Source organism: Cervus canadensis, chromosome X (genome assembly GCF_019320065.1).
Source record: "Cervus canadensis isolate Bull #8, Minnesota chromosome X, ASM1932006v1, whole genome shotgun sequence".
Lineage (NCBI taxonomy): Eukaryota > Metazoa > Chordata > Mammalia > Artiodactyla > Cervidae > Cervus > Cervus canadensis.
The window spans coordinates 109,992,741-110,008,651 of NC_057419.1; the positions used below are offsets into that span (position 1 = coordinate 109,992,741).

Consider the following 15,911-nt stretch of genomic DNA (forward strand, 5'->3'; position numbering starts at 1 on the left):
GGCTTGCAGAGATTTGAAACTGTCACATTGGGCCCTCCCAAGCCTTTTACAGTTGGTTGAAAATCTAGTTATTTTCTTCCTGTGCACTTTTATGACAGCCATCTCTTCCTCCTGTGCTTTGTTAATTGTGAAAGAGTCAGTTTCTCCTGCCTCTCCTCAGAGGGACTTTTCACCCTTTGAAATTCAGTTAACTTGGTTGCCCTGCAACCTCAACTTTCTGATGAACCCAAAAAACTTACAATTCCCTTGATTATCTGACTTTTTCTATTGTTTATCATAATGGATGGTGAGGTTCTCTTGTTGATTTTGTACAAGTTAAGTGGAAACAATCCTAGAGTTGATTGTCTAAATGAACCATGTTGTTCCCTTTCTTTAAAAGTCCTTTCTCGGTGCCCCCTTGGCTTCAGGGTGAGGCCTCAACACCTGAACCTGACCTGTCAGACCTTTTGTGGTCTGGCCCCAGTTCATCTTACCAGCCTTAACTTGCACTCCAGGTGCAGAGACCTTTTCATATCTGAGCTGATTGTCAGTGTTGTAGAAGAAATTGTGGTTTATATTTATCAGTGCCTGGGAATAATCTTCTGTCCTTTAAATGAGTGTTTCCTTCTTCTGAGATGCTTTAGGATTTTGTTTGTTTCTGTGTATTTAAGCATAGATTGTGGTTTTGTGTAGCAATGTAAGTATTTACGGATGTAAAGAAGGAAAGATCCAAGAGAATAAAATATTATTTACAAATTAGTTTCATTATTGATGCTGTTGTTCATGGCTACTGATTAAAATTGGCAAAGAAAATAAAATCATTTCTGAATAGATCTTGAAATCCTCATCCTTATCTGCCAAATTATGTAGCAATTGGAAGGCAGGTGTGTCATTTATTAGTTCCATGTTTGATAACCAGTGTGTCCAAGCTGGTAAGCTAGATATTGACTCCCTAAAGTGGGTTGTCTTCTTTCAATAGCAGCCTCCTCCCTTTATCTGGGAGTGCTGTAAAAAAGTGTTAATTTATCATTTTCTATGTGTGCCATGGCATGGAAAATGTTGGAATGGACTGGGCTGGATAATTTCTTACATCCTTCTAAAAAACTTTATGACTGTTCATAAGTTCGAAGTAAAGTAGTTGCAGGATATTAGTAATAATTTAATAATCAGCTATCAGATGGTGAATTTGTGCCAGGTACTTTGTGAACCACTTTACTTGTATCCTCATTTCATACTCAAAACCAATCCTATGAGGTAGTTGTAATCATCAAAGACATTTAACCCAAGGTCATTTATTTAAGTGGCAGAGCTGGGACATAAAATCAAGTTGTAAAGATATGTGTTTTAATCATTATGATTGATTTCATACATTATTAAATTATGCACTAGAAATCGTTCATGGTTTCTTCTCTTAGGTTTTTTCTCTACTTGAGCTTTGGGCACTAACTGATAGCAGATGAATTGTTGGAAAATGACCTAATGCCTCTCTAATTAAGTGAGATTTTCTGAGCACTGAAGAGAGAACTGTCACCCGACACTAATAGCTATTACCACATGGAAGGCAAAGCATTTAGAAATATTTTTCCTGATGCAGAGTGGGAGTGCAGCTGCCCAGTGTTCTTGAAGTACTCAAATGAAAATGTGTAGATTTTCTTGATTCAGTCATGAAATGATAATGGTCATTCTCTTATCAAACACCAATGCCGAAAACATCAGAGAGCAAAAGAGTCCATGGGTAATGAAATCACGTATCAGAGATTAAAGTTCAATACTAAGGTAATCTGAAAGCATCGTAAGTCCTTGTGACCTTAAAGAGAATTATGAATGTTGAGTAATATTCTTTCGTCACCTTTCACATGGTATAGGATGCTGAGACATTCTAAGCCTTAGAGGGGGAGAGGTCTTTTGCTACTGTTTTGACTTTAATTGGAGGTATAATAAATGCTTTGTTTGGAATTAAGAACATTGATACTTACTTTTCTCTCTGTACTAGGTCGGTGATATAGTAGAAGTACAGGCAGATGAAACCTTTCCCTGTGATCTTATTCTTCTGTCATCCTGCACAGTTGATGGAACCTGTTATGTTACCACAGCCAGTCTTGATGGGGAATCTAATTGCAAGGTAATGGAGACTAAACCTTTCCTAAATATTCTCATCTAAGGATAGGTAATCATGCAATATTCTGTCCCACTGCCCTTAATCTTTTACCTTATTTTTTCCTATTTGTGGATATTTTGTATTTGAAGACAGTATTTATATAACTGTCTTTGAAACTTCTAAGCAAATACTCAGCTTTGGGGGAAAGGGTGGTGTTGGGTGAGGAAATCCACACCCCAGACAAAAGCCACCACATTTTTATAGCACTGTTTGCATTTCATGTTGATATTAACCCATTCCACATTGTATTTAGGCTTTTAAAATGAAAGTACTCTTAGGCTAAAACTATATAGCTATGAAAATAATTTCATCTGAAGGTACTCTAACCTTCATCTAAGATACTCTAAGTTTGATCTATTTTTGTTTTTAAAGGGTTGAATAACCTCTTTTAAAAAATGTTTATTCCTGGCATTTTGAAAATCTAAGCTATTGGCTTGATTACTTTTAAAAAATACCTTAGGGTATAGTTTGGCAAATATATGCTTTATTGCAACTAGGAAGAATTAAAAATGTGTGAGAGTAAATTTGTTCAAACTGGAGGATAACTGACTTCCCTGGTACTTTCTGGCACGGTCAGTTCTTGTCTATCATCCGGAGTTCCACAGGGCATGAAGATTTATCCTCTATGTGCTGCTGCCATTAAGGAAGAGCACTCATGTGCTCACCTCCATGTATCTTCTTGAGGGCTTTCCTCCACTTGTTTATGCTATCTGAACTTGAGGACCAGGATTCAGTGTATGGTAAAGGAACTTAAATGCCTGTTAGATAACTAATTTTGTTACCACTTCAGGGGCATGGTGATGAACTAGTCCCATTTCAACTATTTGAAAACAAAGTTATATTTAAGGGAATGTCAAGGTGAAAATTGAGAAATCTACCTCAAGATTTCCTACTAAGGGACAAAGTTGTTTAGAAGAAGAAAACTTTCAAGTGGTTTCATTTTCCACTTTAATTAATCTGATCAAATCAGCTAAAAGTACATGGGTTTTCAACGTCAGGAGATAGTTTTAAATATAGCTCAGACAATTCCATAATATTCTCCAGAGATCGTGCAACAGCTTTCCTTCGGCATAAGTAGTGTAGTCTTTGAGTCTGTGTCAGCCCTTCTTTGATCATTTAGAAAAGGATTCATTGGAACCTGCCTTGAGTTCTGGGTCAATCAAGTAAGTACATAATATACCCTAGTAGAATATTCTAACTGTCTGACTAAAGCAAGATCCATCATCTCTCTGCTCCTCACATGAATTGTAGCTACTTGAAGCATTTTCAAGATCATTAATTTTGCTGTTTGTGTAATGGGAACTATTGATGATTTTTTTCTTTCTGTTAGCAAAATGTTAGCATTCTTATGACCAAAAGGGTGATTCAATTCTTATTTGTATGTTAACTTCACCATATACTATGGTGAGCAAAATAATAGGTCACAGTTCTATAAATAGGAGGGAAAAAATGCTTTAAATTTTTCATGGGGTTTTCAGTTAATTATATGCATGGTGCAAATGGAATTTTCTCTGCTGTCAGTATCAAGAAAAGCTTTTAGTTTTCTCATTATCTTTGAAATCCCTTCACAGGAGAGTTCACTTTCTAATTATTGTAATATAGTTTAAGAATAATACCACAAAGTTTATCTAGTTGGAGATGTACATCAGTATTTGTACATCTGTACATTTGTACAGTATTTGTATTATTCTGCCAAAGCCTCTTACTAAAAACATAGTGTTCCTGAAATCAGGTGGGTGTATGATTATAATTTTTTTTCTTTTTGGGGGGGGCTGTTTTTGTTTTTTCTTCTGCTTTCATCTAGACACATTATGCGGTACGTGATACCACTGAACTGCGTACAGTCGAATCCATTGATAACCTCAGAGCAGCAATTGAATGTGAACAGCCTCAACCTGACCTCTACAAGTAAGAATTACCTGGTTTCATTTTACTGCTGTCTGATGGCTTTGCTTCTCTTTGCCATCAGAATTGAAATACCCACCACTTACCAGCCTCCTTTCATTTGTGTTTTTATGAGCTGTTCCTTCCTTCTGGCAGGCAAATGAATCAAGTCAGCCTTGTTCACTACCAGCCTAAGATAAATTATTGTGGGCTCAGGCATCTCACTTGTGGTTTTTCTTTTATTATTGTAATTTGTAGACATGGCTGTCCATCACATTTTAAGATTATATAATCCCATAAGCCTGAGCTATCAAACTTGTGCACTAGACAGAGTTAATTAAAACAAAAATAAAACACTTTATGTGTCATCCAACAGTAAAGAGAGAAGGAAATGTGGGACCATGCAATTAGTAGGCACTCTATCCTTTTTTATGAGGATCATGATGAACCAAGTATTGTATATAGGCTGTTTCTTGTCCAAAGTAAATGGCTAAGTTGAGGGAGCAGTGAAATGGTGTGATTTCCTCCGTTTTGCTACACCTAGGCTTTCTGGAGTAGAGTTGCTGATTAACAGTCATTGTGGGTTGTCAAAAATTTGGCATTTGATTTTTTTTTTTTTTTACTATTTATTTATTTAGCTTAAGAGTCAGACATGACTGAGTGACTAGCACAGCACAGCACAGCACATTTGGCATCTTGCGGCATGTGGGATCTAGTTCTCCGAACCAGGATTGAACCCAGGTCCCCTGCATTGGGAGCATAGAGTTTTAGTCATTGGACCACCAAGGAAGTCTCTGGCATTTGATTTTTAAGACTACTGATTAGTTTGGTTGATTAGAGCTTGGTATTAATGAGGGTAGAATAATGGGTTTTTGGCCAAGTGAGCCAATTAATTATATTCTCTTCTGCCATTACAGATGGCATCCATCACCCATGGTACTCATCTTGTTAATGAACGCTGTTGATCGTAAAAGGGGACCAAATAGTGGGATGTGGCTTATAACAATGCCCAGTAGTGGAAAAAGAAAGTTCTCATACTTTTATAAGAATTATACCCTCCCTCCTTCCTACCATTCCTTCTTTATTTTTTCCCTTCTTCTGTATCCACGTTGATAGTAGGAACTTAGGATCACAGAGCAAAATAGCTGTTCGCTGCCTTCAGGAAGCATGGAATCACAGAAAGGGGAGTGACTGATTTTGTGAGTTAGAGAATAATATAGATCCTTACATATTTATAGGGTAACTCCTAAATTTTTCAGTTACCTTAAATATGAAGGAGATTTTTAGTGAGGGAAGGTTATTCCTAATGTCTCTAATAGATTGAGTACCCTTGGTATGTGACTTCAGAATATTGGATTGGCCAAAAAGTTCGTTGGGAGTAAACCCAAACAAATTTTTTGGCCAGCCTAACACCTCCACCACCCTAGTAATCATCACTTACATTGTAATTGCCTGATTATGTTATTTGGTACAAGGAACACATTTTTCTTGCTTATTAGGAAGCATAGTAATGGTGCAGTTAATACATGATGAATGAATGCAGACGTTCATATTTTGTGTATTTCATAATAATAGTTCAGTTTTTCTGAAAAAATCATAATGTACGTTATAAAATACTCATAACATTCTTACTAAGGATTTAGAGCTTTTTACTATATTTTTCAGAAATGTAGATTACCATGTGCATAGCCATATATCTGATCACTTGATCAGATCAAGGTCAGTATTCAGATCAGCTGCAAGACACAGCTTGAAAATTTCCAAGATGGTAATCAATCAAGTGTTCCCTAATGGCTGTTTCTCAAAGGATGATCTCAGGTCAATAGCATCCACATCACCAGAAACTTGTGGGAAATGAAGATTCAAATTCTTACCTAAACCAAAAGCCTAGGGATGGGGCCTAGAAATCTGTGGTTTAAGAAGCCCTTCAGTGATTCTGATGCATGTTCAAGTGAAAGAATTACTGAACTCATGGTTTTGAAAGATGGTTTAGCACCAGAAACCTTTCTTCACATGAATGTAAAATAGAAGCCAATTATTTATATGAAGTATAGTTGAGAGGGGTATTGTGTGCATGCGTGGTGGTGCCAAGCAGATCTTGAAAATCAGCTTAGAGTCTTTGTTTACATTCTTAAAATCTGTAATATTTTTAAAACGAGATGAAAATTTACATATCATATTGGTTCAACTTAGCTTTTTCTTTTAAAATCAAGACAATAGGCTTTCGTAGTTTATTGCCTTGTCTCTTTTTGCATTATTTGTATTTTGATTCATTCCCATATTTGGGGTAAATAGATTTTATCTAGATATAGAAGACACATATGCTATTATATTCTTTTTGCAGGTTTGTTGGCCGAATCAATATCTACAGTAATAGTCTTGAAGCTGTTGCCAGGTTAGTTTATAATTCCTTTAATCTGTCCTTTCAGGGGAGGGATGTTTCTCTTTTAAGCGCATTAAAATAGCTAAATACTTTCTTTTATAGAAAGGGATGGGGAAAAGTGAATAAATCTGGAGTAACTAGCCACTGATGGGTCTTAAATAGCTCACCTTGTGATTGGTAGGGTTGTAGTGGCAGCGGCTCAGAGTGTGTGTATCCTGGGAGAGGGTGGTATTGGAAGTGATGATGAGGGTTTCTAAAATTATAGAGCTCCAGACTTCTTTGACAACTATTCCCAAATATATACTATGCCCTCTATTGATTGTCCTTGGTTGTGAAGTGCCTGACCATATTGGAAGTATATCTGGAAAGTAGTGTTTTAAGGGAGAGTAATTTAGGGACTGGACGGTAGACAAAATGCTGGGAGAATTAGCTGGACTTATGTAAAATGAAAGGCTTAATAGTTGATAATGAAACAATTCATATAAAAAGGGGTGTTTTTCCCCTCTTCAATCACCCAGTCAGTTATTTTAACTTTTCCACTTGGCCTTTATAGCCAGTGCTCAGAAGGAAGTTAAACACCAGGAGCTCAGTGATCCCCCCCTCAAAGGCGGGTTTGCGCTCTATAAATACAGCACCTTTACATGTGTCTCCTTCCTTTACATTTGCTTTTCCAGTCTTTTCCAGTCACTTTTTCTTTCTGTTTCTTGCTGTCTGCTGTTATCTTGCTTTTCATGACTCATAGTCCTTTCACCTCTGTGCATGTCTTTACCTCTGTGTGTTGCTGGCATCTCCTGTACTGTGTGCTTCTATCTGTGCTGTGCCCTAAGTAACTTCAGAGGGGAGGATTTTTCAACTCGTCCTGTGTTAGTAAGCGTATAAGTAGACAGATGCATCCTGAATCTTTTGAAAATAGATGTGTGTGAGAGCAAACTATGTCCCCAAAGTTGATGGTGCTATTAGTTGGACTCTGAATAAGTTGTGTTCATTTTTTGTTTAGGTCTTTGGGACCTGAAAATCTCTTGTTGAAAGGAGCTACACTAAAAAATACCAAGAAGATATATGGTGAACATTTTTTTAAGATATACTTATTAGAAATAGGCCTTTTAAAACCTAAATGTTCATAAATGGTGCAGTAAAAAATTGGACATGGCATTTAATTCCATTTAGTCTAAGTCTCTTTTTAGGTGTTGGGAATTTATAAGATGGTAAACTAACTTGAAATATGACAAACTATGTTGGTTAAAATTATACTATAAAAATATACTGTAAATGATTATTAACTGGTAAATAGAAGAGAGTTTATAATTCCTATTTTTATAGATTGAAAAAGTTGGTAGATCCAACTGGGTGGGGAGTTGGGTTGGCAGTCTCATATGTAACCTAATTTTCATCGTATTGTTATTCCTTAGGAGTTGCTGTTTACACTGGAATGGAAACCAAAATGGCATTGAACTACCAAGGGAAATCTCAGAAACGTTCTGCTGTTGAAAAGTTAGTGTGCCTCACAATTTCTTTACTTGTTATTGAACTGAAATTGTTACTTCTCAGTATTTCCAAATATCAACAGTATGAAAAAACAACATAAGTTGTAATAGCATTACCATTTTAAGCACTTCTTTTGTTCCAGAAACTGTGCTCATTGTTTTGTATGTCTGATTTGGTTTAATCCTCTAAGCAACTTGGAGTAATTCCTGTTAGTCTGACCACTTTACAGATAGAGAAATAGTCTTAGAGATGATAAATGATTTACGTAAGCTCACTTAGCTATTCATGGGCAGAGTTTAGGTAAAATTTATTCTCTCTTGCTGATGGTTAATGGTTTGGGGTCCTCTAGTTGCTATACGTAAGGAGTTTGTGCAACACAGGTAATAGTCTCCTTGCAAGTAATTGTGTGGTACTTGACACACTTTCAAAGCCATTTGCACTGGCACAGACCTCGCTCTCCTGTTGCCATGGACATGCAGTATATCAGCAACACCCTCTTCATAGCTCTACTTTCAGATTAAAAGAATCCACACTAAGCTTGACTATTTCACATTTGCTCCTCTACCCTCTATTCCAAACCTTTAGGATTCAAGTTTGGAAACAATCTACTCCTTTTATAAGGGTTGAGTAAGTAATGGTGTGTGTCTTCTGTCACTTTATAGGATCCTTACTAAAAGTGTGTTGAGCTAATCAGCCATTGCACTTTGGATTACGGTTAGGACTGGCTTTTCCATTTTACTAGTCAAGAGTAATGCTTTAGCAGTGGTAACTGAGGTTCACCCATACAGGCCTGTGCTATGGTTACACGTTGTACATAGAAGAAGCTTTAGAAAACTGAACAATCTAGTTTATACCTGGTTGATATCTTCAGTATTTCAGTGGTTTTTAAATTCATAATATCTTATTTTTCAGATCCATTAACGCTTTCCTGATTGTGTATTTATTTATCTTACTGACCAAAGCTGCAATATGCACTACTCTAAAGTATGTTTGGCAAAGTACCCCACATAATGATGAACCTTGGTATAACCAAAAGACCCAGAAAGAACGGGAAACTTGGAAGGTAATTTTGTTTAATGCTGAAATTTGTAACCCTACTACACTGTGGCAGAGGCACCCTTTATTGAAATACTGCTCAGCTAATGATACCTTGGTATTAGAGATTTCTCTTGGTTGTATGGTAGCCCCAAGCCATTAACTTTAAGACATTCTAGGATTTTTTTCTTAACCCTAGGCATATATCCTTGTTTTTAACTCTTAAGTTAAGAGTTTTAGGCAACTGGGCCAAAAGGTCTGGCATGTTAATATGTTATGAGCTTGTGATATATCATGATAGAACCATAATGGATGCCTACATGAAAACTTTAATCCTACATTCATATCTGAGGGTGGGACAAGCCAGAGACCTTAAGGAAGTAAGAGTGTTAAGTCAAGGTACATTCACTAAACAAAAGTGACAAAATTCGGGGTGTTTTACGTGTTTTCACATGCTATGATAATAATGTTGACCAATGATATAGTGTCATTGGGAAGTTTCTTTTTTTATAGCAAGAGCAGTGCTTTCAGCATTGAAATTAAAAGAAAGTTTATATTACACTTGCTTGATGGAACTATGTGTTTAATTATGAACTATTCCCTTTTTTTTAGGTTTTGAAAATGTTCACCGACTTCCTGTCATTTATGGTTCTATTCAACTTTATCATTCCTGTCTCCATGTATGTCACGGTAGAAATGCAAAAATTCTTGGGCTCCTTCTTCATTTCATGGGATAATGACTTCTATGATGAAGAAATTAATGAAGGAGCCCTGGTTAACACATCAGACCTTAATGAAGAACTTGGTCAGGTAAGAACTTATTTTTACTTAAAATAAGGTAACACAGTGAAAACTGCTTTTATTGTAGTCTGGATTACCAGTGTTTGTGACCATTTCACATTTGGAAATGTAACTCAATAAAAATTTCTTTATGCAGGCATGTAATGAAGGCAAGCGATGTTATCTTAACTATAGTGTCAGTTTTTGCTGGCATTTTTGAGAAAGACCCAATTTATGTATTAAATTTGAATGTTACAGAAATTCTCTTTAAAACTTATCCTGTTGGTGGTGTTGATTATGGGTTATTGCTTTGGAACAGGAAGCAAGTAGTCTTCATCACCATCTATAGTCATTTAGGGATAGAATGTGGGGTAGTGGAAATAAAGCTATTTTATAAATGCATTTTGTTCCATAAACCAAATTGACCAGAGTTGTCCTATGGACATTTTCTTGGTATATTTTCTTGGACATTTCTGATCAGATGGAATATAGACCTAAAAAGCAGAGTTGTTTATTCTGTGCAAGAATTTAAATGAAGGGAAGGGTGTGAGGGCATGCACTCCACTAAATGCTTTTTGCTTCATGTACCAATGTAGTCCAGGCTTTGACCTTGCTAACCCAGGTTGTTTTCAAATGCTAGGCTGTAGCCTAGCTGTAATTCTTCAAGTGGTGACTTCTTGGATTCTTTTCTGACTAGTATTGAGAAAGTTTTTGCCTTTATCTGAATTTACTGTGTCACGTAATGATTTTCACAAGCCGAGGGGAGTGTTTTGGCTTACATTTACTTCTCTTTATATTTAGAATGTCAAGGCTGTGGAAATGTCATTTCTGGGACGAGGAGATGCAGAATCAGTTAATGGAACTGTGTGGCTGGAACAGGGCCTCACAGTTGTTTTAAATGGTGCCTATTTGCACCTATAACCTCAAAACTCAGCTCCTGAATTCAGTCTCCCACTACCCCCACTCTCTATTTCTGTTCTTTATACAACCTTTGCCTAAACTAGAGTATCTACTTGACAACTAGTCACAGGGTGAAAGGATTCTCCAGATACCATTATGTTGAGACCTGACTCTAGGACTCCAGGATCCCAGAGGGTGGCATCTGCCTCCCACAGAGACACTGAGTCACAGAGGATAGAATAAGCCATGAACAGGCAAATGCCTTTCCATTATATATTGTTCCCAGAAGTTTCTTTTATAGGTCACTTCAGTGACCACAGCTGACCTTAGCCTTTGTAAATCAGAACTTTCCATCCAGGGACTGAGCCTGGTAGAACTGCTGTAGTCCTAGATAAAAGGCATCAATCTGCAACTCTTTTGCATGGGAAAAAAAATGAGTTATAAGCCACCTCTGGTGAACTTTTCCCTGACAGCTGATCTGCCTCTTCTAGATTCAGTGCCTGACTGCATGGATTAACCTACCCAAGGGTGAACATGGCTAGTCCCCAGCTGCTGCAAATAGAACAGCCATCTTTCCACATGTGGCACCTAATTCTCATGAGAGACAGGCAGGATATACAGGCCAGATCTCCACCTCATCAGATTCCATCTTATCTATGAGGATGTGGTTTTGTTCCTATGAGCTAGATTTATTCATACTTCAGAAAGTAAAATAGAGCTTTGGATAATGATCTATTAATAATAAATCTAATCAGTGAAAACAAACCAGTTTTCATTTTAGCCACCACTTCTTTCCCCCACTAAAACCTGCCTTTTTGGGTATGATCGTCATTTAACCAACTAACTAAGGTAATAACCAGACCACCACTTACATTTGTACAGTATAAAAAAAACTTACCATCATACCAACTTACATCAGCTTGTATGTATAGAAACAACCTAAATGAAAATGCAAGGAAGTCTTAAAATGATTTCGTTTTGCATTTAGTGGACCAGTACACACAAAATCAAGTGTAACCGGTTTCCTCCTTGATGAGTCATAGTTTAAAATCTATAGGACTTTTATTTTACTTAAAAGCAGTGTCAATTTCCATCAGTACCATTGCAAACACTTGCTTAACCTCTTTCAAAGTGACCCACATTGGTATTAAAAGAAAAATAGGAAGATATGTTTAGAACACTGTTCGTCTTTGACTTGAAAAGCAAAAAGAAGTAGACTGCTCGTTCAATTGGAAAAGAATGGGGTCTTTTATGATTAGACATCTGTCCTTTAGACAACCAAATGGTTTCAACCTTGAAAAAATCGTGGGGATAGCCTGTTCCTTCATATCCCGTCTCAGTCTCTCAGCTATGCCCAGCAGTATGCCAGAGTATATATTCTGATTCCAGTAATTCAATCTAGTGGTTGTGCACTAAAGTTCTGTGTTATCTAAGATATGTTCTTGGTACTGGGGGTTTCTGTTACAAAGTAAACAAGAAAACCTTGAGTTGTTCACCATATAGTTGAAGAAATACACCTATCGTACCCTAACTTTAGCAATGTGATGATAATCAGAAAAATTACAGGGACTGTGAAATGATGGAAAGAGTCCAGTACTGTGATTTTGATCAGGTCAGCAGCAATGATGGTCAACATCTATGTAACACCTTAGAGCTTGCAAGCATATTTAATAATCTTTACAACCTTGTGCAGCAGCTTTGATTATTTAAGGCTAATGTTTAATGTTCAGAGAGATGGGAGTTTTTCCAAGGTCACAAAGTTACTGAGTGGTGGAGCCATGAGTCCAGTAGAAGGTCTTCACTAAGTTAAATGATAAAAAATATTTTGACCAATTTTGCCCTATAAACTAGATGATTTCATGTGTTCAGCCTTTATCTTAGAGCTCTCTCTATTCTTGAACAGCTATCTCACTTTAGGCTTTCTGTCCATAAATTGATGACTTTGAGCTTGCTGATAGAGAGGGTCTGCAACCGGCTCAAACCTACCACTAAAGAGGAAGAAGCTGATGAGAATCAGAGGCAGGCAGTAGCCTCTCACTCATCAGCCCTGTCTCTCCTATAAGTATGAGGATACCCTTTAATAATAGCCAATCCTCTCCTCTTGTCCTTGAAAGAAAAAAGTGAAAGTGAAGTCGCTCAGTTGTGTCCCAACTCTTTGCGACCCCATGGACTGTAGCCTACCAGGATCCTCAGTCCATGGGATTTTCCAGGCAAGAGTACTGGAGTGGGTTGCCATTTCCTTCTCCAGGGGATCTTCCCTACCCAGGGATCGAACCTGGGTCTCCCGCATTGTAGGCAGACGCTTTACCATCTAAGCTTAGTATAGTGCATATATTAGATCATTGGTTCTCAGAGCATGAGCTCGGGAACAGCAGCACCAGCATCACCTGGGAACTGATTAGAAGTGCACATTATCTAGCCCCACCCCAAGAGCTACTGAGTCAGGAACTCTGGGGATAGAGCCCAGCAATCTGAGTTAACAAGCACCCTCCAACTGAGTGTGCTGCAGACTACAGTTTGATAATCCCTCTATCACGGTATACTTTGTTGGCCTATACCCTTGAGATTAATTGTAGGCAGATCCATACTGTACAGACTGTTATATATAGGCAAACAATTGTACTTTATGTTTTTAAAGTTATTACCTTTGTCATCTATAAAAGATTTCAAAATGGGTTAATGCTCACTCAGCTGTAGGAGCTGCACCAACCCAGGAGAACCTTTTGGGAGAAAATGAAGGTTAATAATTTTGATCACACAAAAAGCCCCAAAGAATTTCATTTTAACTAGGAAAATCTAGATGATACAGGAATAATAGCACTTGGATTAATTTAAAGGGAGAATTCAAACTTGGCTGGCTAACAGAAAAAAGAGAAGATTGGAATGCTATATTTGTGCCAGTGCTGCTACCGTGAAAAGCTTTGAAAAATAATTAGAAAGCAGCTACTGCCGCAGTTCATCTCTTTCTCCCTTACATAATAAAAACCTTAATCTTGTACTTATGCTTGTTCCTGTCAGCCCGTAATTTTAACTATTTAAGCATAAATTGCCAAAAAGGAGGATAAAATTGTGGGTTTCCAAAAGCCAGATGTTATAAATAGAAGAGATAAAAACTGAGATAAAATGGAAATGCTCAAAAAGGCTTATTTTACATGGAAAATTTATTTCATAGTCTATTTTTTCCATTATTTATGAAAGTATGCTTATACTTTAACCTATCATTATAAACTCTGCCCCCCCTTTTTTTTTAATTTGGAAACTTTTTTTGAGGAGTATCTGAAAATACACATAGTATTGGGGAAGAAATTTCATTTAAGTTTTTGATCATTTATTGACTTACTGTGTCTCCTAATTAACTGTTATTATTATTTCCCCTGTCTATCTATATTCTGTAACTGTTACATACGTATAAGACAGTGAATTTCATTTCAATCCAGTATATTTATAGAAAATTTTACTTTTCAAGGAAAACTTTTGTTACATCCCAATTAATTTGCATGCATGCATGCTCAGTTGCTAAGTCGTGTCCCACTCTTTGTGACCCCATGGACCATATAGCCCACCAGGCTCCTCTGTCTTTGGGATTTCCCAGACAAGAATACTGGAGTGGGTTGCCATTTCCTTCTCCAGGGCCCAATTAATTTAATTCCTATCAAATATATTTTCTGTGTGTGTGTCAGAGAGAGAGAGAAATAAGTGGTCCATAAAATGTTTCCTGCTTGGAAAATTGACTTTTGTTATGTTAGCTTCTTTATGTCAAAACAAGTAGGTGTTAAATTGAAGGAGTCTTAGTTTGGACAAAATAGCCCCATTTTCCTTCCTACTAATCTGTATTTGAGTAGGTCTACCAAAGAGTCAGGCACAACTTAGCGACTGAACAACAAGAACCTTAGACATGTGATACTATTTCAGAATCTTTTTAAAAATACATGTTCATTTCTCATTCATTTGATAATACTGCTTCTGTCATTGTCTGACATTTGACAAGTCTTTAGAAAAGGTGATTTCTGTGGATATGAAAATAGCCATGCTAACTAAAAGTTAATTACATTGAAGAAAGTAAGAATGCATATGTTTGTATTCTTGTTTTTAGGTGGATTATGTATTTACTGATAAGACCGGAACACTCACTGAAAACAGCATGGAATTCATTGAATGCTGCATAGATGGGCATAAGTATAAAGGTGTAGCTCAGGAGACCGATGGACTATCTCAAACTGATGGACCCTTACCATATTTGGACAGAGCAGATAAGGTGGTATTTTTTGCGTTACCATTTTACCTTGAGATATCAATTTAGATAGGCATATGTTAACATAGTAGAAATGAAGGATTTTGGCACGTGACATAGACTTTTGAATAGCCATTTGTTCATTGTTGCAACTTCACCTTTCTTATTTTATGGATGCCTCTGGAATTTGTAAACAAGTAGAATTTATAAAAAGAGAACATTGTGAGAAATGGCATTTGGGTAAATCTTTCACTTTCACTGTGTGATCATATTTGGTACTTTATCTTTAAAAACATGAGCTGCTCCGAGAATTATGTCTACTGAAATCATTCAAGCCCCAGGAGTGTCTAGGCATTAAATGAACCAGAGTCTCCATGCACCTGAGCTATTGCTAGATTGTGAATTAGAACTGAATGCACTCTTTTAGGCCATGGAGATGTCACTGCTTTGGGATTAGGTGGCACTGCAGTAAGAATGAGTTAATAGAACCCCTAAGGTATGTTAGCTAGGGACCAGGCATGTTGGCAGGAATTAGGAGTATAGCTCATTTGAGTATTAGGAATTCATAAATTTCTGCTATTCAATTTTCTGGTGGTTATAACATGCTCTCACATTAATAACTTTTCTCTGTTCATTGACTACTTACCAAGTGATCACAGTAAAAATAATATAGTCATTTTTCTGTTGCTGTTCAACAGAGTCGAGAAGAGCTCTTTCTGCGTGCCTTGTGTTTATGTCACACTGTAGAAGTTAAAACAAATGATACTGTTGATGGAGTTACACAGTCAGCTGAATTAACCTATATGTCGTCTTCACCAGATGAAATAGCTTTGGTCAAAGGAGCTAAAAAGTAAGCACATATATTATGCTGGATGAATAATTTCTGGATAATAATAACATTCTGCCTGTAATTAACAATATGGTATTCTCACCTCAAAGTTTGTTAAAAGAGTAGATCTCATATGTTAAATGTTCTTTTTACCCAAAACAACAAAAAAGCAAAAAGACACAAAGAAACTGAGAAATGTCAGGATATCTCTTCCCTTGATTGTGATGATGATGTCACAGACATACGC

General features: G+C 36.9%; 1 protein-coding gene across 1 annotated transcript in view; it reads left to right on the plus strand.

Annotated features, from left to right (window-relative positions):
* The window catches only part of ATP11C (ATPase phospholipid transporting 11C), a 167,097-nt gene that overhangs the window by 94,252 nt on the left and 56,934 nt on the right, over window positions 1-15,911 (plus strand). The window contains exons 6-14 of the mRNA XM_043458449.1: window positions 1,973-2,101; window positions 3,942-4,045; window positions 6,366-6,416; window positions 7,402-7,466; window positions 7,814-7,895; window positions 8,802-8,952; window positions 9,537-9,734; window positions 14,698-14,859; window positions 15,534-15,685. Of these exons, the coding sequence (XP_043314384.1) occupies window positions 1,973-2,101; window positions 3,942-4,045; window positions 6,366-6,416; window positions 7,402-7,466; window positions 7,814-7,895; window positions 8,802-8,952; window positions 9,537-9,734; window positions 14,698-14,859; window positions 15,534-15,685 (1,094 nt within the window). The remainder of the gene's footprint in view (window positions 1-1,972; window positions 2,102-3,941; window positions 4,046-6,365; window positions 6,417-7,401; window positions 7,467-7,813; window positions 7,896-8,801; window positions 8,953-9,536; window positions 9,735-14,697; window positions 14,860-15,533; window positions 15,686-15,911) is intronic.